Source organism: Sciurus carolinensis, chromosome 2 (assembly GCF_902686445.1).
Source record: "Sciurus carolinensis chromosome 2, mSciCar1.2, whole genome shotgun sequence".
Classification (NCBI taxonomy): domain Eukaryota; kingdom Metazoa; phylum Chordata; class Mammalia; order Rodentia; family Sciuridae; genus Sciurus; species Sciurus carolinensis.
In genome coordinates, this window is record NC_062214.1 from 195,138,004 (window position 1) to 195,165,661 (window position 27,658).

General features: G+C 59.0%; 1 protein-coding gene across 4 annotated transcripts; it reads right to left on the reverse strand.

Moving 5' to 3' along the window:
• Degs2 (delta 4-desaturase, sphingolipid 2) lies at nt 1–22,274 on the reverse strand. 4 transcript variants are annotated; one of them, XM_047539694.1, is made up of 3 exons: nt 22,128–22,274; nt 1,519–2,261; nt 1–417 (listed from the first exon to the last, which is right to left on the reverse strand). In XM_047539694.1, the coding sequence occupies exons 1-3, from the start codon at nt 22,228–22,230 to the stop codon at nt 271–273; spliced, it is 993 nt and encodes a 330-aa protein (XP_047395650.1). In that variant the 5' UTR covers nt 22,231–22,274; the 3' UTR covers nt 1–270. The 4 variants fall into 4 exon arrangements, with proteins under 4 accessions (XP_047395650.1, XP_047395651.1, XP_047395653.1 ...); XM_047539695.1 differs by lacking the exon at nt 22,128–22,274 and adding an exon at nt 14,471–15,027; XM_047539697.1 differs by lacking the exon at nt 22,128–22,274 and adding an exon at nt 12,394–12,412.
• Between the last annotated feature and the right edge of the window lie 5,384 nt (nt 22,275–27,658).

Genomic DNA, 27,658 nt, shown 5'->3' on the forward strand with positions numbered 1-27,658 from the left:
TGAAAACAAACGCTCCTTTAATTTGGGGCACAAGAATCCACAGCAGTCAGCTCGGCGAGGACCACAGGCCAGAGCCCTGGCCCAGGTGGCAGGCAGGCCTGGTCCTCTGAGTCCCTGTGCAGACCACGCTGCCCCAGGACACAGCCTGCACCCTGTGGACAGGCGGAGCTGCCGATGGCAGGGCCTGGGGACACGAGCAGCAGCCTGGGGTACAGGGATCAGTGCAGCCCAGCCAGCCTGGGGCCCGCCACGCTGTGCGGCCGGCAGGGCTCACAGGCGGTCCTCCGCCAGCTTGCACACCCGCTTCACCCTGGCATAGGGCCCCAGGGAGTCCTCAAACACGAAGTCCCAGAGCACCTTCACCCACGAGTGGTGCTGCGGCAGGTGGTCGTAGTACTCCGGCGCGATCTTCCGCACCTATGGAGAGGGCAGGGGTCAGGGGCCGCACCATGGCTGTGCCCATGAGCACACACGCGCACATGCACACAGCTTCCCCCGGGTGCTGGAGCCTGACTTGGCCACCTGCTGGCAGCAGGCACTCCGATGGCTGCTCTGAGACCCTTGGGTCCTGATTCTGGCTCTGCCAGTGCTCAGGCCAGCACGGCCCTCCGTGAGCCTGGGCCTTCCCCTCAGGGACCGTGAACAAGGACACCTGGTGAATGTAAGTGAGATGGTGCCCAGCAGGCAGAGGTGGCACCAGTGGCAGGAGCGGAGGCCCACTGCACAGACTGGGCCCAGCAGTCTTCCGGCCAGCTCGCCACAAGCCCTCCTGCATGAACACGCCCCCCCACACAGAGGCCCCAGGGACCTGAGAGCCTCATGCCCGGGCCCCAACTTGCTCCCCTGCAGGGTCACCTCAGCCCTTTCTGACCAGACAGATGCTATCAAAGCTCTGGCCAGAGCCGGCCGAGCCAGTCTGAGCCTGGGAACCCGCTCCCCACACCCCTTTCTCACTTGCAAATCCTCCAACTCCAGGACCCAGGCTCGGGGACAGAGGTGCCACCAGAGCTTCCCCTCCCTGCAGCCAAGCCCAGCCCCTGAAGGCACAAGCACAAGGCCCACCCTTGTCCTTTCTGGCTAGCTCTGGGCCAGGAGGGGCCCCTGTCATGTTGCAAAGCTGTGACAAGACAAGAGCAAGGACAGAGTCAGGACAGGAAGCACACGTTGTCTCACATGGCGAAACGCTAATGCCGCTCCGTTTTGCAGAAGAAAAAGATGGAGAGGGCGGGTGGCTTGTCAGAGACAGCGTGTAAATGCCATAACGAGTGCAAGCCGCTTCTCCTGAACCAAGCCCCCCTGTGACGCGCCCACAACCCCGCCCTACCCCGATCTGCCCCTCTTCTCCAGTCTGGCACTCGCATGTGTCCCGTGACCTTTGCCATTGTTCTGGAGACCACAAGAGTGACCGTCACCCGAGCAGCACAGAAAGGCTGAGGCGAGCTGGGTGTGGCCAGGACCTCCTGGGGCCGCGGCACAGGCCCACCAGCCCTTGCTGCCCCAGCAGGACCCGGCACATACCAGGGGCAGGTTGCAGCCCGGGATGCTGGGGAAGTCGTGGTGCTCCACGTGGTAGCCCACGTTGAAGGTGATGCGGTTGAGCGGCCCGTAGTAGGAGTAGGTCTCGTGGCCCTTGAGGAACATGTAGTGCTCGGCCACAAAGTGGCCCGAGATGGGGTGCAGGCCCAGGCCCAGGAGGGAGCTGGCCAGCAGGTAGGCCACGGGCTTGACCCCCCAGAGCGCGAGGATGGCGGCATCGAACAGCAGCTGCACCAGCGTGTTGAGCACCTCCATGCGGGTCACGGCCTTGGGGTGCACACAGAGCGGCCGCAGCGAGTAGAAGAAGGGCTGCAGGGCCAGCCAGAGCAGCTTGCGGGCCGGCGTGCAGAAGAGCCAGCCCTCCAGGCGCGTGGGGATGTCCACGTCCAGCCCGTCGCCGCCCAGGTAGCGGTGGTGGTCCACGTGGTACTTCTTGAAGGAGGCGGCATAGGGCACGCCCATGGGCAGGTTGGCGAAGATGGCGAACCAGCGGTTTCGGGCAGGCTGGCCGGTGCCGAAGGCCGTGTTGTGGGAGATGTCGTGGATGGCCAGCGTCAGGGAGTGGTTCACGCAGCCGCCGAAGGCGTAGGCCCAGAAGAAGAGCCAGCGCCAGGCCAGCCCCCTCACCAGCCAGCAGGCCAGCAGCTGCGCCAGCACAAGCCCCGTCACCGTCCACTTGAGCTGCGGGTCTGGCCGCATCAGGTCCTTGATGGCCGGGTACTTGGCTGCGGGTGAGACAGGAGAGAGCGAGGCTGTCGGCGAGGGACCTCCGGGCTCGGCTCTGCCATCCGCCATCCCCCTCCCTCTCTCCTCCCTGCATCCAGGCGTCCCACACCCTCCAGGATGTCTAGGAGGGACAGGCCACCCTCTAAAGCCTGCCATCCACTCCCACTAGGGAGCATCCCAGCCTGTGGGGACACAGAGGCGGGCTGACCCGCCTCCCCCTCACCTGAGGGGTCTGGGGAGACTTCCCAGAGTGGGGGAATTTGCCACTGGTCTAAATAAGGGGCAGGGGTCACCCCAGGTCCCAGAAATGTCATGAGGGAACGCCGGAAATCACAGCAGCAGCCTCGCTAGGAGCCACCCTGCCCTGCACGCCTGCTGAACGCGCACCTCCATGCTGTGCACATGGGGCCTGGACACACGTAGCAGAGGAAGGACGACGCGGGCCAGTCACCCCAAACTCATCAGGCCCCTGGGTGGCCATGGGAGGGGAACCCCCAGGGCTCCTGCTTTGCTTGAAACAGACTGAATCTGGACACCCCTTGAAGTAAGAGAACTTCTGCTGTGACCTCCAACCCCCGAACCCTGACAGGGGCCCAAGCTGGGCGGGAAGATGGGAGATGGCCCACTGCCCCTGCGTGCGTCCACCTCCGGCCTTCCTCTGCTGGCCTGAAGCTGCCCCTGGGCTCTGAAAGCTCTGCTCCACTTCAGGAGTGTCAGAGATGGAACTTTTGAGAAACAATTCAGTTTCTTCCATCTTCAAAGCGGCTTTGATTAAAGCCTATTTTTCTATCAATTTGACTCCAAGTATTTCTGGAGCCGAGAGCAGGGCAGCCCCTTCCCTGGGCCGGCAGATCCACTGATAACAGCCAAGTTCTTAAACAAACAAGAACGGCAGGAAATGTGATAAAGGGTGGAAGGCATTTATTTTGGGCCATAGGCATTTATTAGAGACCTTTGTACTTTTCTGTATTTTGCTTTATAGAAAAGAAACAATGTGAGTGGTGGGGGGGGTGCCTAGACCAGGAGCAGCCCTACAGAAAGTGCAGGCTCGGGCGGGGTGCACGGGGCAGGTGGAGGGGCAGGACAGCTCTGCCTTCTGGAGACATCTGCGGGGCTCAGCAGGAGGAGCCAAGGGTCAGGGCAGCCTGCAGGGCTGGGGCAGGACTGGGGGCTCATCCTGCACGCGGGGAGAGGCAGCCAGGCAGCAGGTCTGCTCTGTCCCTGTTCCCTGGGCAAGAGCAGACAGTCCTCAGACAGGGAGCCAGCCCTGTTGTGCCAATGGGGACACCAAGGCCAGCAGGGCCTCGGGACCGTCAATACCAGCCCTCGGGCTCCCCAGAATCTCCTGCATCTACCCCCAGCCCAATGAGCAGCTGGCAGCCTCGGTTCACCCTGCCCAGGGTCGGCTCACCCTGCCACCCCTGGGGCTGGGGACCCAGAACTGGAACCCACCAGGCCAAGGAAGGCTCTTGCCTCAGTTCCTTCTGTATCCCAAAGTGTCACTCCTCTTTGTGCCCAGAATGGGGAGCATGTGACCACACAGCAGAGCCCGCTCAGGGTCCCATAGCCAGGGCCCTCCTTCCCTAAGCCTAGGAGACAAGGGACATGGCCCAGGACAAAGCCAGGACAGCCTGACCCTGGCCTCCAGACCCCAAGAAGATGCACAGAGTGCTCTGACACCAGTCTGTGCTAGTCAAGTCCCTTCAGTGACAAAAGACAAACAGCAAGTCAGAGAGTCACAGCATGGTCACATTCACCCAGCCAGGGAGACCCAGATGTGAAACCCCCTGCCCACTGAGCCCAGAAAGCTGCCAGTCTTGATCTAGCTGGGCGTGGGGTGTGTTCCAGATTCTCTCCTGTTCAGGGGCAGGCTAGCCCCGCTGCAAACCCCAGCTCCAGATCCGGGATTAAAAATCAGAACATACAAAAACAACTGCGCCTCAACAACTAAGAAGCCAACAACCCGATTCTAAAGTGGACAGAGGATAAGAACGGCGTTCCTCCACCAAAGTGACACTCAGCTGGCCAGCAAGCCACGGGAAGGTGCCCGTGCTGAGCACAGTGGTCACAGGGAAATGCGGCCCCTCAGCGAGAGACCCCTCACGCCAGCAAGACGGGCTGGAGTTTAAAAAGGGAAAGCAGCTGAGGATGTGGAGAAATCGGAACCCCTCGCACACGGCTGGTGGGAGAGGGAGAGCCTGGCAGGTCCTCGAGGTGGCAGACCTGTCGTGACCGCGTGGTCCCGAGACCCCACTCAGGCAAGCCCAAAACTGGAAACGAGAACCAAACAGACGCCACGCATCCATTCACAGCAGCAGGGTTCTTGGTGGCCCAACAGTGAAGACACCCACCTGTCCCCCAGGAGGAGTGCATGCATAAAATGTGCTGTCACACGGTGGAACAGCACCCGTCATTTTTTTTCCTAATGGCACCGGGCTCCAGACACCAGATGAATATTGCCTGAGGTCACTCAGAGGAAATACCCAGAAGGGCAGATCCAGGGTGGGAAAGTGCGGCAGAGGTCACCGGGTGCCGGCTGGGGATGTGTTTCTGTTTGGGGTGATGACAAAGTTTCAGAAACGACAGTGGTGGCTGCAGAACACAGCAAATGTCACGGGTGCCACCAGACCTCACACTACACGCTTGTCGAAGTGGCCAACCCTACATTACATATTTTACCACAATAACAAAAAGGTTTTAAAAGTCCCAGCTTCCAGGCATGCGACCTTTGTCTGCGTGCCCTCGGAAGATCCCACAGCTCTGCCCACGGAGCCTTGCTAGCTCACAAGGTGGACATGGGGCAAGGCACAGGGCTGCCGACAGGACAGCACCTGCAGAGGCGCCACCTGTTTCCACAGGAAGGTGTGGCGAGGTGGTGACGGAATCCCAGGGGTTAACTGTGTGCCTCTGGGCCCCGCCTCCATTGCTTCATGGCAGCCTGGCAGTTGGGTGTGCCTGGGAGGAGGAAGAACTGCCCCCAGAAGGGCCCAGGAAGCCTGGAGGGCAAGGCGGAGGACCCTGTTCTCAAGAGGGGGGGGACGCTCACACCTGCGGGGGACAGGATAACAGACCCCCAAAGACGCCAGCCACATCCTAAGCCCGTCGCAATCTGCAGCTGCATTAGGTCAGACAGCAAGGAGAGTGCGCCCTGAGGCTTCGAACCAGGGAGCCCACGATGGGGACTCCTGGGCGACCTGGGGGCCATGGCCATCACGAGGGTCCTTGGGAGTACAAGAGGGAGGCAGGAGAGGAGGTCTGTTCTGTGACTTGGGACAGACTGGTCCTGCCACGGCTGCCTTGGGACACCAGGGAGGGGGCGTGCAGAGGAATGTGGGCAACTCCGGAAGCGGAAGACAAGGAAATGGATTCCCCAGCTCCCAAAGGGACGCAGCCCTAGGGACACCGGGCTTCAACCCAGTGAGGAGCGCGTCGTGCTTCAGAACTGCATGACCGTTAACAGCCTGAAGCCCCATCTGTGGGACTTGGTTCCAGCAGCTGCAGGAAACAGACGCGCACCCATGGCGGCCAGGCCCCAGCACGGCCCGCAGGATGGAGCAGGGGGCCTCCGCCTGCCCTGCCAGGGCCTCACGCCCACCAGCCCCGTCGGGGACAGGCCAGCATGGCACCGTCCCAGCCTCGTCCCACCAGGCCTGCCAGGGCACAGCCCCGGACATGAAGGCCGGAAGGGCCACCACTAGCCTTCCACCTGGGGAGTGACGGAGCCTGCGGCTCCCCAGGCAGAGCAGAGCAGGGGTCGAGGCAGCCTCGTCCCACCTCGTCCAGCCCCGACAGGGCCAGGGCCAGCAGCCACGCTGCAGAGGCTGTACTGCCGAGTGGCTGGGAAAAAACGGGTGCTTCTAGGAGGGACCACGGGGACCATCAGCCCTAGCCAGGCAAGCAGGGGTCTTCACGACGGGCAGGGAAAAGGGCGTGCCAGCCTCTCGCCGCTTCAGGAAGGCCCTGCCCAGCCCACACCAGGAAAGCACAGGCAGAGTCCCAAACCCAGGCACCCAGGAGCCAGGCTGGGCCAGCCGCCCTCTCACCCAGGGTGTCCTGGGGCACCAGCCTCGCTCTGCAGGGTCCTCAGAAGAACAACCAGTCCCTCACCTGCCCAGACCCACCAGGGGATCCACAGCTCAAGGCCATCAGCCTCCACAAAGCAGGTGGCCCCTACTTCTCCTTGGAAGGAGGCCAAGTCTTAGAGCAAGAGGGTGGGGCCCGCCACACCTGCACCAGGTGAGCCACAGGCAGGTGAGCCGTGGGGCAGCAAGACCTGGGCCCCTGGCTTTTGGATCCAGGCCAGACCAATAATGCTGTGCTTCTCAGGGGCAAGAGCGATGACAGAGCCCAGAAGCCCAGACCTTGGCCAGTGGGCCTCAGTTTACCCGTCTGTGGAACAGAAATGATATGTTCTGCCTGTGGGGTGGGAGTGGGAACAAACGGGACACACTTTGGGTCCCCGACCCAGGCCAGTGCAGAGGAGTAGTGCTCATCCTCCTCTTCCCAATAGCTCCCAAGGACTTAGTTGCCCTGAGCCCCCTCACCTCTGGGACCACTCGTGCCAGCTCTTCCGCCCTAAGGTTGCCTCTTCCACCCCACTGGGCTCTGCAGAGCCGCTGAAACCGCCACAGCGCCAGGGCTGAGGTGCCACCCCTTAAACCTCCTCTCAGTGGATGCTGGGCAGTTCCCAGCCTGGCCGGGCACAGGCACATCCAGCAGGAGGCCTCTGTCAGGCAAAACCCACAGGGCTTGGGGAGCCTCACCAGGGCTGTTTCTGAGTGTGGTCTTGGAGCAATGTCTGCCCCCTGTTCCAACAAGAGCAGACCCAACCCTCCCGGGCCCCAGGGGGCCACAGAACTGGCCATCCTGCAGGAGGCAACTGAAGACTGAGAGTCTGAACAAGGGGCATCACATGGATGTGACCCCTGAGGAGGGGACAGACGCCATGAGCCCCAGGCCCCTCACCTGCCTGAGGGCACTTTCTGGACCCCAGTGAGGGGAGGAAGCACCTTTCAGGCCTGGCAGCTCCAAGAGCTCTCCGGAAGGCCTGCGTGCCTGCCCTGCAGCAGGGAGGGCCCGCCTATAGTGCCTCTCCCGGGGCTTCGAGAACAGCGCCCAGAAGCCACCAAGTCACCATCTGGAGGCAGCACGGGCAGGGCATCTCACTGGGCAGAAAACCCTCACTGAGCCTCCGAAGGGGACCCCCAGAAGGCCCCACCTGAGGAGTGGGGCTATACCCTGGGCCTTCTCCAATTCCCGGGAACAGCAGCAAGCTGATCTGCCCATCAGTGACTGGCAGGCCGGAAGGAACCCAGCCATTGCTCACAGAAACCTTAATACCTGCCACATCCACTTCCCAGGGGACCCAGGCCCCTAGGGGAGCGGGAGGCCTGGGGGTCACCTCGCCCTGGGGAATGTGCAGACTGGAGATGCGGGAGAGGTCATGGTGTGATTATCCTGGGCACTGGCAGGATTTGGTAGTAAATTAAGCCGTGGCTTGAGGTGTTCAGTTATCAGGGGTCAGAGAGGATCAGGGACGAGAAGATAGGACAGGGGCTCACTAGACTGGGAAGGAGCACTGGAGTCTCAGCAGGGGCCATATTGGCCCAGCCTGAAGCAAGATGGCAGAGAACTGAGGCAGTGAGTGCTGGACATAGGGGGAGTGGGCAGGCGACGGGAGGGCTGGCCGTAGGCACCAGGAAACACCTGGTTGGCCTCACGGAGCTGAGAGGGGTGCTGTCTTGACAGGAAATGTCTCTTCCAGGGACACAGGGAGAGGGGGTGGACCTGGGGAAGGCCCCCTGGTCTTGGGTTCCATCTCATCCTGGCCATAGGAGGGGTGGAAAGCCTGAGGAGGGGGTGCCCGGGGACACACTCGGTGCAATGCCCTGTCTGTGGTGGTGCTCCTCCGACCTCAGGTGTGGCCCTGCCCACTCAGGCCTCCACCCCAGCCTAGACGGAGTTAATGCGTGCCTCCAGGGCTCTCTGCTCCGCTGGCAGCCTGGAGCCAAAGACAAACAGACCCACACAAATGGTTTCCCCCTGTGGGGCCCGAGGGCCGCTGATGATGGCAACAGTGATTCTAGAAGTCACCCTGTTTAGGCAAGACACTGAGGAGGGCTCTGAAGTCAGGCAGGCTCAAGGAAGGGCCCAAGAGGGCACAGCAAGGCTGAGGGAGCCAGGACTTGAACTCAGGACCCACACTCCAGGTACTGAGCCAGCCCTGGGGGGGCTCCCACTCCGTCAGCAGGTTCCTGGGGCCTGACACCCTTGTTCATCCTTCACCACCCTGCCAGGAGATGACCCACCCCATCTTAGAGATGGAACTGGCCCCACCAGAAGGGCCAGCAACCTGCCTGACCTCCCCTCCAGAGAGGCGCGAAGGGTCCTGCTGTGCGGGTGCCTCCAGTCCCCAGGGGGCTGCCCAGAGCAAAGCACCCAGAGACCACTGTGTGCCCGGGCAGGCCCTGTCCTTCCCGGGCCTGGCTGGTCACTCTCCATCTCTAAGGGGCTTCCATGAGGGCACGTGGGCCACTGGGTGGGACGGGGAGAGGCAGCCGATGTTGCAGTGCTGGGCGCCTGGCTCCCTCCCAGCCGCCCACTTGCACATGCCAGCAGACCCCTGGTGAGGACAGCACAGGGCCTCAGGGAAGGGAGGCAGCCTGGTGCCGGCGGCCCCACCCCATGGAACAAGCCCACCACCCTCCAGCTCTGACGGACGCTTGGTTTTGTCTGAGAGTCTCCTAGCAATTCTGCTGTGCCATCCAGGGTCAGGGATGTGGCCAGACCAGCCCCTGGGCAAGGAGGGTTGCCCTGCTTTGCCCTGCACTGTAGCAGAGAGGGGTCCCGGGCGCTGCACCACACACTCCTCCCAGCCACAGGCCCGCCAGCCCGCTCCCTGCTGACTTCCCGCTGGCCCTGCGGGCTCCCAGGAGCAGGGGAAGGGCTCCTCATCACCTCCTCTCCTCCACCTTCCGCGTGCCCAGGCCCCGCCACCGGCACCCTCTGGGACTGGATCCTCCTACTACTTTCCCAGTCACGAGACAGTCACCCGCTGGCTGCAGGGCAGGCGGCCTCGCCTCTGCCTGTGATGGTGCTGCCCACACTCCTGCCTCCCCCCTGGCGCCACCAAGCTGCTCGGTGCCAGTGGTGCCACCTGGAGGCCAGAGCGGGAAGTGCCTGGACAACCTTGTGACCAAGCAAGGGCCCTTCCCCTCCTGCAGTGGAGTCGCTTGACCTCTGAGCAGCCTCTTCTCACAAAGCCACCCAAAGCCCTCTCAATTCCCTCCTTCCCAAGCCCTTCCTCGGCCTGGCCTGTGCTCCAAGAGCCATCCTCTCCTCCCACCGCCTCACCTCTCCCTCCTGGGTTTGAGCCAAAAGACAAGCCCAGCCCTGTCTGGTGGGTGCGGGAGGCTCTCTGAGGCCATTTTCCACAGAGAAAATGAGGAAAGTGGCTCAAAGTACCTTCAGGAGTCACAGTACCCCACCTCCTCACCAGCCACTCGCTAAGCCTGCTTTCTGTCCCAGTGACAAGTATGTGACGAAGGTCTGAGGATCTGACTGATGGTGGAGATGGGAGTGGTGCAGAGGGGGGCTCCGCACACGTGGGGCACCCAGCGCGTCCCAGCCAGGAGCGCCAACACACGGACCCACGGGAGTGGGGTGCTCCAGCTGAGGCCTCCCCTGAGGAATTCAGGCAGCAGGGTGGAAGCAGGTCTGACAGGCCATGAGTCACGAATAGGCCACGAGACTACTCGCGACCATCAGACCGTGACTTTAAAGAGAGTGGATCACCAGGCATGCTCACCGACCCTCAGCAAAGCTATTAAAAGTTATAGAAGGAACACGGGGCAGAGATAAGGCAGGCAGAAGACGGCGCACGCAGGCACAGAGGCCAGAAGGAAGGAGACCAGGGGCACGTGCTGGCCGCTGCAGGGGAGGCACATGCAGGGGCCAGAGGACAGTGACCTCCTCTCAAACCAAGGCACAGGCTGGTACAGCCACAGCAGCCCAGGCCTGGCAGGTGCCCGGCAAGCATCCTGGCCCCACTCCTGACCGCAGGACACCTGGGTCAGGTGACCTCCCTTTCTAGGCTCCTGAAATACACAAACATTCTAAGCGTGTATGAGACGCAGAAGATGAGGACAAAGACAAAGCAGAAGAAAATTACTCCACGTCAAAAGGCACAGGACAGACAAGCCACGTTGGAATGTCGTGGCCACAAACACACAAATTCATGGAGGTGGGGCGAGGCGGCTGGTTCCCAGGCGGAGCCCCTGCTCGGGATCAGTGCCCTGACAGGAGGGACTCCACAGAACTTCTGCCACCCTTCTGCCTCGCAAGGACACAAGAAAACCTCACCTAAGAACAAGGACTGGGTCCTTCACCAGACACCAAGCCTGCCCACTGGTGGGAGGGAAACCCAGGCATGGCGCGGAGACAGCAAAGGCTCTGTGAAGGGGCCTCTTGTCTCATGGTGTCACTCAGCCCCTGAGGAGTCACCGTGTGCCAGGCACCTTGGAGGGGGCCTCGGAGTTGAGCAAGGAAGTCAGATCTCCAAGGCAACTGCCCCCAGGCCTGGGGCAAAAGGAAAGGGCCAGGTGTCCTGGTGGAGGAGCAGGGAGACGCTTCAAGGGGGAGGGGCAGCGGTGTGCGCGTGTGTGTCACTAGAGAATGTTTCTAAGGCCACGGGGTGGCACATGCCTATGATCCCAGAGGCTGCGGAGGCTGAGGCAGGAGGATAGTGGGCAAAAGTGAGGCGCTAAGCAACTCAGTGAGACCCTGTCTCTAAATAAAACATAAAATAGGGCTGGGCATGTGGCTCAGTGGTCCAGTGCCCCTGAGCTCAACCCCCGGTACCCCCCAAAAAAGAGCATGTTGAGACCTGGAGTTTGCGCAGGAATCTCTAGGTGAAGAATAACGAAAGGGGGAGTAGTCCAGGAGCAGAACTCGCCAGAAGCACGCGAGGCCCTGGCTTCCAGCCCAGCTCTGCAGACCATCACCCGGAACTCCAGCAGAGAGCAGGGGAACACAAGCCTGGAACTGGGAAGGTGGTGGGGGGCACCCAGAGTGGCGGGAGGCAGGGGCCAGAGACTGCGCCCCCAAGAGGCCAGAGCAGAGTCAGGTTTCCGCGAGGTGCCCTCAGAGGCTCTCACAGGGAAGGAAGGGCACGATCGGGCCAAACAGATTTGCAGACCCCAGGGAGGCCCATCACTCAAGCCTGGCTGGCTGACCAGCACCCCGAGCCCCCTGTAGCTCAGGCCAGCTCTGCTCTGGATTTCCCACCGCTGCTGAGAGAATCCCAGCCAGACGGGTCCCAAAAGACTACAAAATTTGCCAAGAGATCTACTTCCTCCTTTTCCTCTTCTGTTTGTCTTTGATTATTTAAATATTTTTAACTGTGTGCACCCTGCTTTGACAATCTTTTTTAAAAAAAACAAACAAAATTACAAAGCTATTTGTTTAAAAACAAAAATAAACAAAACCAAAGCCTCCTCTTCATTCCACTGGCCACGCCCCACTTGGTCTCTGATGAGACCAGTCTTGCCGACTCTGTTCCCACCCCCTGCCTGGGAGATGTGACTTAGGGTTGCCTCCCAATCCTATTTTCTAGGATGCTATCGCCTGGGGAGGATGTCCCTGTCCCAGGCAGGAGCTGGGCATGGACTTTGGCCCCATTCACAGAGCCCCGGAGCAAACACCATGATTTCCTGGGACCGTGAGTCAGATTAGGATCTTAATTGAATATCTATTGACCTCCGGGAGCTTGGCACAGCCTGCATCAGCCGGATGGGTGGGGCGAGACTCAGCCTGAGCGGCAACCCAGCCTCTGGGGCCTCTGGGTTGTATGGCCCTCTGCAAGTCACCTCCTCTCTGATCCCCACTCTGCTACCTCTTCTGAGAAGAGATGCTGCAGTTACACACAGGGTTTCTGCCAGGGCAGGGGCAGTCCAGGTGTGGCGGAGGCACAGACGGGAACCGCAGGCCCGTGTGCAAGATGTCAGTTACACCTTTGCCACAGAAGTCCCAGCCGAGACTTCTGGAATTACCTGACTGGGCCTGCACAGCCTCCACAAGGAAGCGACCCTTGACCCTACCCAAGCCAGCTTCCTCCTCGGGCCACTGACTCACCATGGCTGGCGAATGGGTGCTGGGGTCCTTGTCAGGAGGTCACCTCCACAGCCAACTTCTCCCCAGAGACCAGAGCTGATGGCTGCAGCCATGGAGGGGACACCTGAGGGTAGCCCTCATCAGCCTGGGCCAGGGCCCAGGAGGCAGCCAGGGGCTCCTGTGGGAGGAGAACCGAACCAAGCAGAGCAAGGCCCAGCAAGAGAGCCAGGCAGAGCAGGGGACAGGACCTCAAGCAGGGAGAAGGCCGAGGCAGAGCCTAGGAGGACAGAGGCAGCACGATCCAAATTCACTAGCTCAGAACTGGACTGGTGGAAGGCGGGCCACCACACCTGATGGAAAGGGCACCCGAGCGCAGCCTCCTGTGGGGCCAGCACCGGGCACGTGCACAGCCAGCCTTGCCTCCAAGGCTCCGACCTCTTGGGCCACCCTCTCTGGAATGCTGGACTCCTAGGGCCCACGGTTTCTCTCGTGTGAAAGAGATCCTCTCGCATGACCTGCAGCCCAGGCCCTCCCTGGGCACTTCCTGTCTGGGATCCCAGTTCATCCTCACACCCACTCTGCCACGCAGGGAGACTGTGCCCAATTTGCAGACTGGGAAAATGAGGTGATAGCCCAGGGTGTTGGACCCTTCAGGCCCAGGGTCCTCCCACATGGCCAGGTCTCTGGCTGTCCTGAGTCTCCCAGCTTCTCCCTCTGCACCAGGTGCCCCTTGAGCTCTGTAAGAGGAAGCTGGGGGCAGCAAGGGAGGGCATGGAACCAAGGCTGAGGGGCAGCAAGATGCCAGCCCTCAGCTGGGTAGGTGGGGACCCTCCCAGCCACGCCCAGGAAGTTGGACGTGTAGGGCAGGATGGCTATGATCTCACAGGACAAAGCCCCAAAGTCAGAGCTGCTCAAGGTTCCCAGCCCTGAACCCGGGTCAGGGGCACAGTAGTGTGCCTCCTGTATCTGAAAGACTCCATCAGAGGATGAACATCTGCAGTCCTGGGTCCGGAAGGCACCAAGGTGCAGACTGGCAAGAAACGGCCAGTCACCGCAACTGAATTTAAGATGTACAGAAGTTCTATGCCAATCTAGTCGCTGAACAGGGAGGACACCTGCCATACCTCAGGCACAGGGTTCCAAGCCCCTGAGAGAAAGGGCTCTCACAGGCAAAAGACCAACCCCAGATTAAAATGTCCAAATTGAAATCTGAAATCAATCATCAAATGAATGCATATTGTTTACAAAGAAACAATACTACTTCACCATCTTATGAAATACCAGAAAAATTAAAAGGTGTCAGCAAAGGCGTGGGGGTCGGTGAGGAGGAGACCAGCTTGGGCAGGGGAGCGATTAAGTGGCAGGGACACCTGCTTGTGGTTCAGAGGTGTTGTGGGCATCAACGAGCCACACAATGGTGCCCACGCAGGTAAATGACCTCGAAGGCTGGGCGCGATGGCACACACTTGTAAACCCAGCGGCCGGAGAGGCTGAGGCAGGAGGATCACTAGTTCAAAGTCAGCCTCAGCAACTCAGAGAGGCCTTAAGCAATTCTGAGACCCTATCTCTAAATAAAATATCTAAAAAGGCTGGGGATGTGGCTCAGTGTTTGAGTGGTCCTGGGTTCAATCCCGCACCATTTAAAAAAAAAAAAAAAAAAAAAAAAAAAAAGACCGTGCTGAACGCCGGGCGGCCTCTGGGCATCAAGCTACGGACGGAATAGACCTGACTCTTGGCTAAAGTCTTTCGGGTCCCCACCGCGCCCGCCAGGACGCAGCATCTCTCCTTGCGCCCCCGCTTCTTCCCGGCGCTCTTTTTGCCCGGCACTCGTGTGTCCGCGGGGCTTGGCTGTGTGTCCCGCCCGCCGCGGGACCCGGGGACTGCACGCAGCGGGTGCCACCGGCCGCCGGAGAGACCCGTCCCGCGCTGCCCGCCTGGGGCTGCGCCGCGCTCCCGAGGAGCGATCGCGGGGCCATCGGGTTCCCAGGACCGAGTCATGGTCGTCGGCCGGGCCCCCGCGGAGCCCAGTGCGAGTCCCCGCTCTCCCGGACCCAGGCCGGGCCTCGGCTGCCCTCCCGCCGGAGCCCAGCCAGCTCACCCAGCATCTCCTTGCGCCGCTGCGTGTGCGGCTGGTCGGTGTAGACCCACTCGAAGTCGCTGCGGCCCGCGCGGTTGCCCATGGTGGGGCCCGGAGCGCGGCGCAGGCTCCGATCCGCTCCACCTGTCGCGGCGCCCGCGCGGCGCCGGCTACTTCGGGTACCCGGGCGGGGCCGCGGCGGGGCGGGGCCGGGTGCCCTCCGCGGTGCAGATGGGTTCGGGCGGCGCCCGGGTGGCTCCGCCTGGGTGGGCCGCGGTGGCTCTCGGAGCCTCGGTTGCCTCGGCTGGAAAAGGGGGCTGTGCGTGCACCTGGGGGCCGGCGGGGCCGCGCGATCCAGCGGCGTCCCTGGATCACTCCTCGCGGGACGACGCCCGCTGCCACCCGCCGGCCGCGTCGCCCCGGAGCGCACACTCTTTCTCCCCTCCTGGCTCGCCCGGAACTAGTAGTGGGGCCTCAAAGCTGAGCACCAGTTCTCTCCTTGGTCCGCACCCCTTTGCATTTGGATCTCGGACTCCTGCTGCCCCTGCCCGCACGGAGGAGCCTGAAATGGTGCCCGCGTGGCAGGGAAGAGGCGACTTGGCGGGACAGGGCTCAAGAGCATGCAGCAGTGCGGGTGAGCAACCTGTCAGGAAAGGTGGGCTGCTTGCATCTTCCCCTACCCACCCCCATCGTGCAATAACCTCCTGGAGGTGAGTCAGAAGGTCCCAGCCTCGGGGAACTTGAAGTCTCCATTGGGACACAGGTAGGGAAGTGATTCAGGGTGATGAGTGCCATGACACAAGTTAGGCAGGGAGTAGCTAAGATGCAATGGAAGAGACTGTTGCATTGGGCCTTGTGGGATGAGTAGGATTTCAACAGCTAGAAAAGCAGAAGGGTGAAGAAGAGCCCAGCTATTCTCCAGGCGGAGTCAGTTTTGAGGAGGGGGTACAGAGACCCTCATCTTCACCCTCTCAGGGATTCCTCTCCTCTTCTTCCTGCTCCTTTGGATCTTGGAGGGTGGACATGGCATACCTAAAGACCGAAGTCTGGCCTCTGCCAAGTAGTGCCCTCAAAGCTGCCAGAGCTGCCACAGGCGGGCCTGGCTGCCTGGAGTGATGGCGGACTTGCCTCCTCCCTGGAAGTCCAACCCAGAAGTGCCATGAGTTTGACGGGCCTCTCTCAGCCCCGAGCCAAAAGGAGTCCTGGCCTGAGCTAGGAAGGAGGACACAGGACCCACTGTAGCCAGTATCAGCCCAGGTCAGCGTGGGGAAGAGGGTGGGCACAGAGGTTGGGTGTCCCGAACAATGGGTGGGCCCTCAGAGCCCCTGTCGGCCCCCGTACTACAACACACAGCAGGGCCACTGGTCCGGCTCCAACACCTCCAGAGACAGAAGGCTTGCTGTTGTGCAGGCTGCCTACTCCCAACCAGCAGGGCCCCAGAAGCAACACGGTCCACAGCTGCCACTCACAGATGGGGAAACGGAGGTCCAGACATGAGACAGGCCTGGCCTAAAATAAGGGATCAAGCTGCAAAGTTGGTATAGGACCTGACTTTCGACTTCAAAAACTTCCAAAGTCAGAGCATCCACCCCAAGCTCTGCCACTGTACCCCTGGGATACCACCAAGCCTGCCAGCTCGCTCTGTCCCAGGACAGGAACTGAAGCCACCACGCTCTTACCCTGGGACACCACCCGTCCCTGGGATCATAATCCAATGTTCTTATTTTACAGATGAAGAAACTGAAGCCCACGAGGGGATGAGATGGATGCACTGAGTGAGACACAGGCCGGGGATAGGAGTTCAAGGTGAGTCACCTGCCATTCAGTACCCTCACCAGGTCATCCTCAAGTCCCCCAGGTCAGCCTGGAGGCCTGGCCCAGCCTCTCCCTGGTCTTAGGAATGAAAGAAAAGATATATTCATTTGTAAAGTGCTGTCCCTAATAGGATCCTGGAACAGAAAAATGACATTGGGTAAAAACTTGGACAATCTGAATAAAGAATGGACTTTCTTTCATTATAATGTATCAGCATTGGTTCATTAATTGTAACAAATGCAACATACTATTATAAGATATTAAAATAAAGGAAATTGGATGTGGGATATATGCAAATTTCCTATAGAGTCTTCACAATTATTCTGTAAGTCTAAAATTATTCTTAGAAATAAAGTTTATTCTTGAATTAAGTTTAAAAACTAGGTATGGGGCTGGGGCTGAGGCTCAGCAGTAGAGCACTTGCCTAGTACGTGTGAGGCACTGGGTTCGATCCTTAGTCACCGCAGACAAAAATAAATAAAACAAAGACGTGCTGTCCATCTACAAGTACAAAAGTAAAAATAAAAGCCAGGTGTGGTGCGCACACCTAAGGACGGCCAACCTCAGCGACTGAGCAAGGCCCTGTCTTAAAACAAGATTAAAAGGCTGAGGCCGGAACTCAGTGCCCAGCCTCCAGGTCTGAGCTTTTTTTCCTTTGTTTACTTTGTAAATGAAAGCTGGGGGATTTTCGCATGTGCCCCTGTAAGACCTACAGTCATGCTCGGCTCAGACGTGATCGCCGGCAGCCGGCATCCGGATGGAGCCTCCTGACACCTAGGAGTGGCGCCATACTCATGTGTCAGTGTCACGCACTGTGAACAAGCCTGCAAGTGGATAGGCCCGGCACATGCAATTAGACCGGTGCGTAATGCTCGCTGACGACCATGACCGCGGTGCTACCCTGCATTTACTCTGCTGCGCTTTTTATTGTTGTCTTAGTGTGCGTTCCTTCTACTTATTAAAACAGCCCTCTGGGCTCTGGGGAGCGCCGCTTGCCAGCCTGAGGCCCTGGGTTGTAAACAGCACGCAGTGGCCCCATGCGGTGCCATCTTCTCAGGCTGATGTGATCTGGGGCTGTTCCCTGGTCAAGGCTCGTCGCAGCCCCGGAGCCCGGGCTTCACTAAGTACCAGGCAGCGCGTGAAACCTTCCAGGTTTCTCTGTCACATTGGCATACGACGAAATCGCCCCACGTCATTTGTCTCGGAACATGTCCCGTGGTTAAGGGAAGCATGACTGTGTGTATACACGGTCGTTGTACCTGATAAGTCCCAGACAGGTTGAAACACGGGGACTCTGGTGGTTGGAAACAGGAACCAGCCATTGTGGCTGCCTGGCAACCCTCCACACCTCGTCTCCTCTGGCAGCATGGAGGACGTTTTGCTGGCTCTCAGAGGGGCCCCAATGGTGGCTGCTGGTCAGCACTTTGGTATCGGCAGCTGTGCAAGGAGCAGGCCGCAGCCACACCCAGGAGTCTCGGGGCACGCGGTGTTTGTTGCTGCAGCAGAAGGTCGTCCCTGCCCCTCTTTTATAGAAAACAGGCCAGAATGCATTCCAGACAGTTCCTCCCACACTCCCAAACCAACAGAGTCAAGCAGCCGTGACCCAGATCTGCTTGACACCCCAGGGACATCACCTTGTCCCCCGTGAAAGAAGAGTAGCTGGCCAGGACAACACTGAGGTTGGGCACCGCCCATGGACACCAAAGGCGGGTTCATCCATTAAATAGACCTGGGCCAGTGATCCCAATGACTTGGGAGGCTGATACAGGTGGGCCACAAATTCAAGGCCAGACTCAGCAACTTAGCGAGGTTTTGTCTCAAAATAAAAAATAAGAAGGGGCGGGGGTGTGGTCCAATGATAGCAGCCCTGGGTTCAATCCCCAGTCCTGCAAAATAACAATAGTAGTAGTAGTAATAGAAATCCTGAAAATAAAACCATCGGGGTGTAGCTCCAGAGGGGAGTGCGTGCCTAGCTGTGCCTGAGGCCCTAGGTTGAACCCAGCACCACAAAGAATAATAAAAATAATAAATAAAAGTTTAAAAATAATCACTAAAAAGTGTTTAGGAAACAATGACCCCCTGAGGACAGGGCTGGAGCTTAGTGGCAGGGTGTGTGCTTCGCCTGGGGGAGGCCTTGACTTCCATTCTGAGCATCAAACTCGTAGGTTTTAAGGAGCAAACGCTGTCCGCTGCAGAGGAGCAGGTCTCCGGGACGGAGGCAGGCGCACCGTCCTGAGTGCCCGCGCTCTTCCTGGAGGTCCTCTGATTACAGTTAATGACACGGAAGTGTGGCCGTCTTCTCTGAGATAAATCAGCATGGCTGTGTTCGCTCCCGATCACGCCCTGCTTCACCGCAGGGCCGCGTCCTGAGATAATCGCCATTAGACAATCGCCTCGCCATGTGAAGGCAGCCGTGCGAGCCCAGTGGCGCCCTCATGCCCAGGAGGCTGTGGTGGCGCTACAGCCCCGCTGCCCTACCTGTTAGTGGAAGAGGTCCACTCCAAGACAAAGACGGAGCGCGCCGCCCGAGCTGCATGCCCATGGCACAGCGCCTGGCTGCCACGCATGGCGGCTCGTGACTGTGTGTGTTGATGGCACGGTCCCTCGCTAGCGCGTCTTGTTCTCTGGGGACCACTCTTGGCATCCCCAATGCCTAGGACAATTTCTGGCAGAGAAGATGCCCCTAAGGATGGTTTGCTAAGAGACTGACTGATTCACAGTAAAGGAGTGATAAAGGATTCCTTGGAGCAGAGAAGACCTGCGTGTTCAGATGGAGCGGCTCAGGGTGTCCCAACATTGAAACCTGCTCCCGCCACTTCGGAAGACTCTTCCCCAATGTCCCCTAAGACTGCACACACATCGAACTTGTGGCCCAGGAACCACTCCAGGCCTGTAAACAAGAGGAATGGACACAGATGTGCATTAAGAGGCATGCGGGGTCACCGGGAAGAGCTGAGACGGTGCACAGCTTGTGGCCATCCCTGCACAAAGAGCAGCAAGAGAGTCCACATCCGCAGAGTGACTGCCGGGCGCAGTGGAGTGCACCTGTGGTCCCACCTACTCGGGAGGCTGAAGCAGGCATTTGGGGCCCAGGATTTCAGGCCAGGAATCCAGGGCCAACCTGGCTACATACACCATAGCGAGGCCTCGTGTCTGGGCTCAGTGGTAGAGCACTGGGTTCAGGCCTGAGCACCACACAAAAATGAATAAAATAAAGGTCCACTAACAACTAAAAAAAAAAAAAAATTAAAGTTTAAGAAAAAAAAGGGAATTACTATTATACCCCAGCATGGTGCATTGATCGGTCTTGGTTCTGATGCTTTGGCATCTTGGAGCCCTTCCCAAGGCTACCCAAGTCCTTTTCATATGCAAACCAACCAATCCGGAGCTCAAACCAAAGCACCTGCTCCCCAGGCTCTCATATTCTTTTCTGCCCATGGCCCCAGACCCAGTGGGGTAGGAGGCGCCAGAGAGGAACAACATGGGGTGGAAGAGAAAGGGAGAACCGGGCAGCCTGCCCGCCTGCCCCCTGGGACCTAGAGGCCGCGCCGCTCATCAGCATCCCCGCCGCTGAGCCCGTGAGGGCCTCAGCCAGAGGCAGCCTCAGAGATCCTGAGAAGGGCTGGGTGCTCGGTGGTAGAACCTGTGCTGGGCACGCACAAGGCCGTGGGCTGGTCCCCAGCACGCACAGAGCTGAGGACACCAGGAAGTGGCTGCAGACCCCTGAGAGGAAGACCACAGGCTGTATCTGATGAACACCTGAGGGAGGAAAGGGGGGTGAGCCGAGAACGGGAGGAGGCGGGAGGCAAGGAAAAAATTCCCTCCTTGGCAATGCAATCATTCGCACAGACTTTGTTTAAAACAGAAGAAAAAGCAAAAAAGGGCCCAATGACAGAGGCGGCGGTCAACCGGATTGTCCTGGCCCTCCTCCTCTTGGTCCCCTGGGCCTCAGTCAAAATCCACAGCCCTGGTCTCAGGGGGCAAAGTCTAAAACTACAAAAGGGGAGGAGGAGGAAGGGAAAAGTCCCCAAGTTACAGGGGAGGAAGGGAAGATGGAGACGTGGGGCGGACACTCGTGAACACACGCTTAGTTCACGGATGAACTACATGGTAAGTTATGTGTGGCACATACGTGTTGCGTATTCACACGTAAAGTTCATATATGTGAAGTTTCATAATTTGGTTCAATTGGAAATCCAAAATTTATATACTAAAATTTACATTATAAACAGTATGTTCATAACAAACATAACTCTATATATATATGTATAAAACAAGTATCTACCAACATCTGTATGTCAAAGGGTATACATAACGGGAGATTGAAGGGTCACTTATTAGCTTTTGTGTCTCTACAACACAGGTTCAAAATTAACTTGAGCATTTGCTAAACTGCACACTTGGTCAACACCTCATGGACTTAGTCCACGCTGGGGCCTGAGTAATAGTTCTTCCAGGGACACCACTAAATTTTCAACACCCTACCTCCTGTAACCTTGGGGGAGTAAACAGAGAAAAGCCGTGCAGCTGGGCACAGGAGTACAGCCCTGTCATCCCGACTACTGGGGAGGCTGAGGCAGGAGGATCACAAGTTCCAAGTCGGCCTGGGCAACTTAGTGAGGCCCTGTCCCAAAAATAAATTTTAAAAAGGGGCTGGCAGTGTGGCAGAGCGTCCTGGGTTCAATCCCCAGCACTGCAAAACCAAGTCAGTGGATGAGTTAATTTTTTAAGAAGTGAGAGATGCCTGCCTTTAATCGCAGCCCTGCCTGAATTTTCCCATCGCCTTAGAAGGTGGCGCTGGGCGTGGGCACTCTTTTTTTTTTTTTTTTTTTGCAGTGCTGGGGATTGAACCCAGGGCCTTGTGCTTGCAAGGCAAGCTCTCTACCAGCTGAGCTATCTCCCCAGCCCTGGGCATGGGCACTCTTAATGCAGTGAATTATAAACTTAAATTAAGAAATTTGACACCAATTGGTTGAATTAAGGGGGACTCTGTGAACCCCAGTGAAGTTAGATAGACAGGGTCCACTGTGAGGTGGCCTCTGTGTGCCTCCACCTCCTCAGGACACCTGCCCACAGGGCCACAGGTGCTGAGGCTGGGGCGTAGCTGAGGGACAGAGCACTGGCCAGCTGGGCAAAGGGCCCTGGCCTCCATTCCCAGAATTAAAAGCCAAAAACCACTCCAGGGATTTCAAAGAATGAGACTTGTTAAATAAGATACCGTCTCCATTTTACAGTCCAATTGACCTGGACTTAAACCTGGGGAAACGAAGGGCTCCTCGCAGTGGGCCTCGGAGCAGCGGCCCCGCCACGCGGGACCCACCCCACAGCCGACACGTCCAAATCACGAGCCCTCCATCGCCCGCCTGTGGAGCGTCTGCTCCCCTGGACTTGGCAGAGGGGCCTCCCAGGCCTCTGTCCCGGGCCTCGGCCTCCGTGTTCCTTCACTCCCCGGACCCTGGCCCAGGCGCCTCGCGGTGTGGCCCCTGCAGCCGCAGGAGGAGCGCTTCGCCCCCCCCAGGACATCCTCCTCCTCCGAGAGCCCCTCATCCGCTCCTTAACGTCGAGTCCAGCGTCTCTCAGCTCCCTGGGGTCTGGTGGCAAAAGGCTGCAGTGTCTGTCCAAATCACAGCCGATGGGCACTCCTTTAGTGGCCTCAGAGCCCTGGCACCACAGGGACTGGGCAACCTTTGTCACAGCCCCTGCAGTCTCTGGACTAGCTGGGGAGCCAGCAGCTGCCCGAGAGCTTCTGATGCAAGAGACTGCTGCTGCTGGCCTCCAGAGCCACCATGGAAACTGAACTGCCACCGCCTACCCGGCCCTGACGTGGAGGCTGGCCAGCCTCTGAGGCTGTGACCCTCCTTACCTGCTGCCCGTCGCACTTGGGTCACAACAGAATCCCTCAGGCTCCACACAGCTCCTAAGGCCCCCTTAGGACAGGATGGGACCAAAGCTGGGCCCCATGGCATGTTCCAGCAGCAGGAGTGGTAGTGTCCCTGTCCTCACTCCCTTGTAGAGGCCACGGTGCTGAAGGACCCTGTCCCCTGGGTCCCTTGGCATTAACTAACTGAGCAAACAGACTGCACAGAGAGCACTGCCCACTGTCGAGAGGGCTGGAGCTCGGGGGAAGGTGGCCGCTTCCCATCCCTTGGCCAGACTGTCCTGATAAAGGACAGGACCCAAGGGTCAACACACTGGAGCCTGCCCAGCCAGCTGCCCACGTTTGCACCTACTACAAACTGCTGGGCCTTTGCCTAAGCATTGCCCCTTTGGGGTAAAGAGTGCGGGGACTCTTGCCTCACAGACAACCTAAGTACAAGTCAGCTTGTACCCCGGGAGCTGCAGACTCCGCAGGGACCACGCCAGGCACTTCACTCCTCAGACACACCGTCAGACTGGTGGAAGAGGGGACAGTGAGACCTGCGCCTCCCTGGTGGAGCTCAGGTGGCGGGCTTAATGGAGAGTTCTGTTTCAAATTCCAGCCCTGCAGACGATGCTAAAGGTGTCTCCATCTCACTCCAGGCCTTAACTACTCTGAATTCAAAGCCCCCTGGCCAAGACACACCTCTCATTCGTTTTTAAAAACTTTCCCATGACCCTTCCCTATATCTATTTATTCACTAAACCCAGGGGTGCCTAACCACTGAACCACATCCCCAGCCCTTTTTTAATATTTTATTTAGAAGCAGAGTCTTGCTGAATTGCTTAAGGCCTCACTAAGTTGCTGAGGCTGGCTTTGAACTTGCAATCCTCCTGCCTCAGCCTCCCGAGCCACTGGAATTATACTGCACCCAGCAAAGCCTTCCCTATATTTAAAGGGAGATATGTCTCTCCACCATCTATATAGCGGTTCATTCACTATATATGAGGTCCCTTAATAATCCCCCAGGTTTTTAAAAATATTTTTTAGTTGCCAATGGGCTTTATTTTATTTATCTATATGTGGTGCTGACAATCCCACCCAGTGCCTCACACGTGCTAGGCAAGCGCTCCACCCCTGAGCCACGACTCCAGCCCACATCCCCAGGTTTATGCATTATAAATCCCACGAGGGCGAGATGGCCAGACAGCCCATCTGCTGTGGCACCCACGTGCGCCTCGCGGCCTGCGTTCACACGCTCAGAACGCGAGTCCGGCGAGCGCGGCCACGCGCTGTTCTGCTGGCCCACTCCTGCTGGTCAGGAGTTCACTGGCCTGTAATCGGTCCTCGAGGATGCCAGTGTTCCAGGCAGGCGTGTCAAGTGCTGAGGCCACAGGCCATTGAGCTTGGCATACCTCCCAAGACTTTGCCAGTCAAGGCCAAACCTGGGAAAAGGGCTGACAGCAAGTGGCCAGATGCAAGGCTGCCCGGATGTCACAGGGCCAGAAAAGCAAGACTCACGGTGACTGGGACACACGCCCCAGGAACTCTGCTCTGGAGATGGCACTGCCTCACAAAGACAGGGCCCCAACCCAAGACCCCACGGCCGGCCGGAGACGCCTCCACTCAGACACTCCAACTTCTCCCCCAGCACTGGCCGCTGCTCCCCCAGGCAGAGGGGCCTCGACACCTCTTGCTGTTCTTCTACTCTTCCTTCCACATTAGGGATTCTATGATGTTCCCTGCACTCACCATCTGCCTGGCCCGTGAGGCTGGGGCAGCCCCTGCTCTCTGCCAAACATCACCCCCAACTCCCACACCCAAAGAGAAGGCTGGCAGAAGCCCGCTCTCCAAGCCAGTCCAAAACCTGATGGCGATCGGTGCCCTCCCCAGAGGCACGTCAGGCCGCGTCCATCGGGACGAGGCCCACCACTGCCCAGCGCTCCCTCCCACCCTCCTCTCCAGCTTCGCATGGTGCCCTCCCAACTGCAGCTCCACCCATGTCCCCGCAAGCCCCTCTCCCCTGGTTGCACACGGGCCTTCTAACCTGCACGCACCTTGACCAAACTCTGAGCGCCCAACAGTGCGGCTGCTGCTCCTGCCGCCGTGAGCCCTGACGGAGAACACGCCATTATGACGCGGTGGTATTATTTGTAAGGTATACTTTTTTGCAAAAACCAGGGGTCTTCTACCTCTGAGCTACATCTCTAGCCTTTTCTTTTGAGACTGAGTCTCACGGAACTGCCCAGGCCTCAAACTTGATATCTCCTGCCTCAGCCTCCCCAGCAGCTGGGATTACAGGTGTGTGCCCCCACACCTGGCTCATAACGTATATTCCCCCAGTACAGGGAGTGAACCAGGGTGCTCTAGCATTGAGCCACATCCCCCAGCCCTTTCTAATTTGTATTTTCGGACATGGTCTCCCTAAATTGCTGAGGCTGACCTTGAACTTGCCATTCTCATGCCTGAGCCTCCCAAGTCACTGGGATTACAGGTGTGCGCCATGACCCCCAGTCTCATAATGTCTACTTTTAACACACTTTACAGCTGCACCAAGATATTGTTAGAGACCCTGAACTTTCCAGATCTCTTCTCTTGGGTGATACCATACACACCGGGGACTTAGGTGTGGCCAGCTTGGTGATTCCCAGGACACCTCCTGCCTGGCTCCTTTCTGCTCTCTTAATAAAGGGGTCTGTGAGTTGGAGGGAAATCCAAATCAGGCTCTGGAGTGCTCTGGGTATGACCAAGTTGATCGTAAGGCAGCCCCAGCCCGCTGTGGTGGCCGTTCCCCTGCCCACCTGCCCCATCCAGTCAGCCGTCAACCTCAGAGGGCTCACCGGGTCCAGAGCCAGAGGCGTGTTCTGCAGGCAGATCCCTGTGACGAGGCCCAGCGGAGGCCTCGTCCTAGCTGGGGCTGGTCCCGGACAGAGGATGCTGGTGGAGGCTGCAATGCCACGGGAACCCCGACCAGTGTGGGCGCCCTCCCTGACTTAGGGGTGTCCATGGTCTGTTTTCAGTTGAACTTGACTGAATGTTCAGGGGTAATCGGTGCTGTGGCCACACTCATCTGGATGCCCCAAAGGCCTCCCACAAGTCCTTCCTGGATGTCGAGGGCTGGCTCCTGCCCGCCTGCTCACCTCCACCTCCTCCACATGCCCAGCGTCTCCCCGCGTCCCCATGGCGCACCTCGCCCCATGCCCACAACCTCAGGGCACACATCACGACCCAGGGCCCTGGCACATGTCCTCAGGCACGAAGGTCTAGACACACATGCTGCGTACTAGAAGCTTTGTGGGGTCACACCAGGGCACCAAGAGGGAGGGGACGGTGTAATGCCCCCAGGCGGTGGCACAGGGGGCGGATCCAGGAGCTGGGGTTTAGGGCGGCAGCTGCTCTTATAGCAAAACCTGAGCCAAGTCTGCGTAAGTGCCCTGGCACAGGCTGATCAGCCTCTCGGGCCACCGCGTGTCTCTGTGCCTGCGTGGGGTCCAGCGCATCTGCGTGCTGCCTTCGTGAGCGTGCCTCTGCACACCTGCTCCTGACTGTTCTGTGGAGGCCTGAGTGGAGGCTCCCTGCAGGCAGGGATGATTGGGGGGTGTGGCTGTGGGCCAGGATTTTTGTTTTAAAGTTTCTGGCCTGTTTGAGTTTTACGAGACTGAGTCATTCAAAGCACGAAAGACGTCTAATTAATGTTTTAAATGAGTGACTTCTCCCAGGTGGCATCCCTAGGCCACCTGGCCCCCCACCCGCAGCCCCTGCCCTGCTGCTAAGCTGTGTGGCTGCCGGGGCTTGAGGTGGGCCCAGCCCCGGTGCAGGGAAGCTCAGTGCCGTCCAAGGAAAACACTGGACCCCTCCCTCCTGGCTCAGCCTCAGGAGGCCAGCACCTCGGGGGCTGCTGCGGCGGGGAGCAAGCCCGTGGGGTACTCACGTTCACCCCGTCCACTGGCCCCTCTGCCCACGGTGGGAAGGGCTGGGGCAGCAGACCCAGCCTGCCTCACTCAGGGTCCCTACCTGGCAAATGCTCAGGGGCCACCAGGCAACCAGGAGGTGCGGCCCTGGGTCAGAACCAGAGAGGTTGTGACCAGAGAGAAGAAAGGGAGGAGATTCTAACAGGCAGAGGCACAGACCAGGCGGCTGGGCGTCCTCCTTGGACATTTCTTGGGCCAGGGTAAATTGGGCAGGGGCTGAGACAGGACACCTGGGCACAGAGCTAAGGTAGGTCAGGGACTACCAGTGATACCTTAAAAGAGACGAGGGATCTAGCAAATGGGTCACAGGTGGAGCCAGGGGAGGGGGAAGCCCTACCAAGGAAACCCAGGCTGAGTCCCCAGAGGTGGAATGCAGGAATGGCCTGCCCCAGGAGGTGAGGACAGAGAACATGATTAATACGGCAGGACCAACTCCTTTACTGACTCAATCACCTGCCCACTTCAGGCCCTGACCACTGGGCCCACCTCACGCCCATCGCTGACTCACTGCGTGCCGCCCCCACTGGTCTACCTGGGACAGAGGGTGGAGGGGAGTGCCTAGAGATGGGCCTCCACCTGCCAGGACAGGAAGGGGACTCACTGACCACTCCAGCAGCGTCTCCCCGCCTTGGAAGGCCTCTGCTGCGAGCCACAGCGGTGGCTCTTCCTCAGGGCTCGCCCTGTGTTCGCCTTGGCTCCAGCAGGGACGTTTCACTCGGATCAGGCCTGGCTGGTCCCAGCCTTCAAGCTCACACTCGGTGTCCCCAAGGAAGAGCTTTCCCAGCCCCTCCCTTGAGCCTGGCTCCTCTCCGCCAGGTCAGGTTGGCTGTGGCCCGTCCTGTGGGCCAGCGCACAGCAGGGCGGGGCTGTGCCTCGTGCACCCATCCACGCGCACTCGGCCTGCCCTGGGAGCTTCGGTGAAGCGTGTGTTGGGGAAAGAAGCGTGCCTGCCTCTTCCAGGAGCAATGCAGCACACGCAAGGGACCCGCAGGGACCTGCCCCAGCAGCCTTGGGGTAAAGATGCGGGCCCAGAGATTTCCTCCTGGAGCTCTGGAGCAGGACAAGGGACATCTTCCAAGTCTCCCCTCCAGGGGTTCCAGACCTCAGGCACAGGCAGGGAGTCCAGCAGGCAGGTGGAGACAGTGACATCGGCAGGGAGCCGCACCTGCCCTGGCCTCTAGGGAGCGCAGGCAGGGCTCAGCAGAAGCCCTTGGCTGCTGGCCCAGGGTGACCTCAGGCTCTGTTGGGTATTTACCAACAGCCAAGGCCATGTCGAATGACAGACACCAGATGACAACATAATACAAGCCAAACCCTGGCACCTCTGTGCCCTGGTTTCCACCTTCCTGTGCCTGTTTCAGCAATGCAGGGAACAGGTCTTATTCAGGAACTTGACCTGACAGGGCCAGTTCCCTTGGCCAAGGCTCATGGTTGGTTAATCATTCCTCACCTGTCAGGCTGGGGGAGGGGACGCAAGTATTATTATTAATACGGTAACAGGAGCTAATAGCGTAAGGGTGTCTGTCAAGCGGAAGAAGCTGCAAGACCACAGACGACATGGTCCCA

Bases quoted from the DNA above. Each gene is read 5' to 3' on its own strand.
- Degs2 (XM_047539694.1), bottom strand. From the start codon at position 22,230: ATGCCATGGGGCCCAGCTTTGGTCCCATCCTGTCCTAAGGGGGCCTTA. The intron at 2,262-22,127 runs GTAAGGAGGGTC...TCTCACCCGCAG, and splicing joins CCAAGTGCGACGGGCAGCAG to CCAAGTACCCGGCCATCAAG. The intron at 418-1,518 runs GTATGTGCCGGG...CCCTCTCCATAG, and splicing joins CGGGCTGCAACCTGCCCCTG to GTGCGGAAGATCGCGCCGGA.